Genomic DNA, 1,274 nt, shown 5'->3' with positions numbered 1-1,274 from the left:
CATCCATCCATCCATCCATCTCTCCCATGAAGTAACAAAAGAAAAACTCATATTATGACCATTCTTAAAAACGCTAAAAAGATGTCACCCAAACTAGTAACTTCTTGAGGTCACGGAATGTCATATTACAACTATGAATTATTAAGTTTGGATTTAAATAGGGTGACATTTTGGTTTTTGTTTTCTTTTAATGGTAAGCCTAAGTTCAACGACAATTGGAACAGTAGCCAGCCTCTGGCTGATTCAGCCTTTCTTAACTAATAACTAATTTACAGAGTCTGTGTTGAACTTGTGAATGATTTATTTTCCTGTTCATAAAATTCCTTCACCCTTCTAGAAAAAAAAACAACACTAAACTAAAACCCTGAGCTCATATTGAGAACGGCTGTTAAAGAGTCTTTTCCATGACAATGTTGTCATGACGACGATGTTGAGCTACCAACAATCTGTGTTTGGGTACACTGGGCTTGCTAAGTTTTGAAGCTAAAGCATGAAACACACGCATGAAGCTGGATCGGGAAACTTACAAGGTAAAATACTTAATCTCTTGGTTAAAGTTTCTGACATTTAATCTTTCATTACATTACATATAGTGTAACTTTACTAAAATAACAACATTGCATTTCTGAGAAGCAAACTGCCAGAGAAGTCATGTTTGCTTCTCTGGTCTAGGAAACTGGGTGTTTTTAATGTCTTATCTGTTAAACATTTGTACTTCTTTTATTTGTAAATCTCTAAAATTACTATATTTGACTTTGCCTTTGTAAAAAATGATTTCAATCAAAGATTAAATAAATCTTTGCTGAAAATGTGACTGTTTAAAAGTGCTTTGTTTCATTAATATGGTTATCAAAAGAAAGAAGGGAAGCAAACGTATCAGAGCAAAAGAAAAAATGTAAATGAGACAAACATAAAACTTACAGATTTCTTTAACCATAAAAAAACTTTGCAAAGCAGGGAACAGCTTCTAAGACTGAAAGCTAAATTTACTATATATAAAAACATTTATTCTTCTTCATCCTGAGACTGTAAACATTATGAAACAATGTTTGTTTCTGACATATTTAATCTTTTTATACTTTTTAGTCACAGCGGATGTTTCAGATCATAAAATGAATTTCTAAGTCAGAAAAATATAACCTGATAGAGATTTTATATAACTATTTTCTTTATAAAAAAAACATAGAAACACATGGCCCTATGTAAAATTTATAATATATAAAGTTCTTCTTAATTGCCTAATCCTACTAGCCTGGGTGCCAGTCCGAACTTAG

General features: G+C 31.6%; 1 protein-coding gene across 1 annotated transcript in view; it reads left to right on the top strand.

Moving 5' to 3' along the window:
* The first annotated feature begins 463 nt into the window (after positions 1–463).
* Positions 464–1,274, top strand: part of odf3b (outer dense fiber of sperm tails 3B) — a 4,889-nt gene continuing 4,078 nt past the window's right edge. Inside the window, exon 1 of the mRNA XM_015381901.1 lies at positions 464–530. Within this exon, the coding sequence (XP_015237387.1) occupies positions 491–530 (40 nt within the window). The 5' untranslated portion in view covers positions 464–490. The remainder of the gene's footprint in view (positions 531–1,274) is intronic.

This window comes from Cyprinodon variegatus, unplaced genomic scaffold (genome assembly GCF_000732505.1).
Source record: "Cyprinodon variegatus isolate N-32 unplaced genomic scaffold, C_variegatus-1.0 Scaffold244, whole genome shotgun sequence".
In the NCBI taxonomy this organism is placed as follows: domain Eukaryota; kingdom Metazoa; phylum Chordata; class Actinopteri; order Cyprinodontiformes; family Cyprinodontidae; genus Cyprinodon; species Cyprinodon variegatus.
Note: the sequence above shows the minus strand (reverse complement) of the source record. Positions and strands in the feature narration are given on the sequence as shown.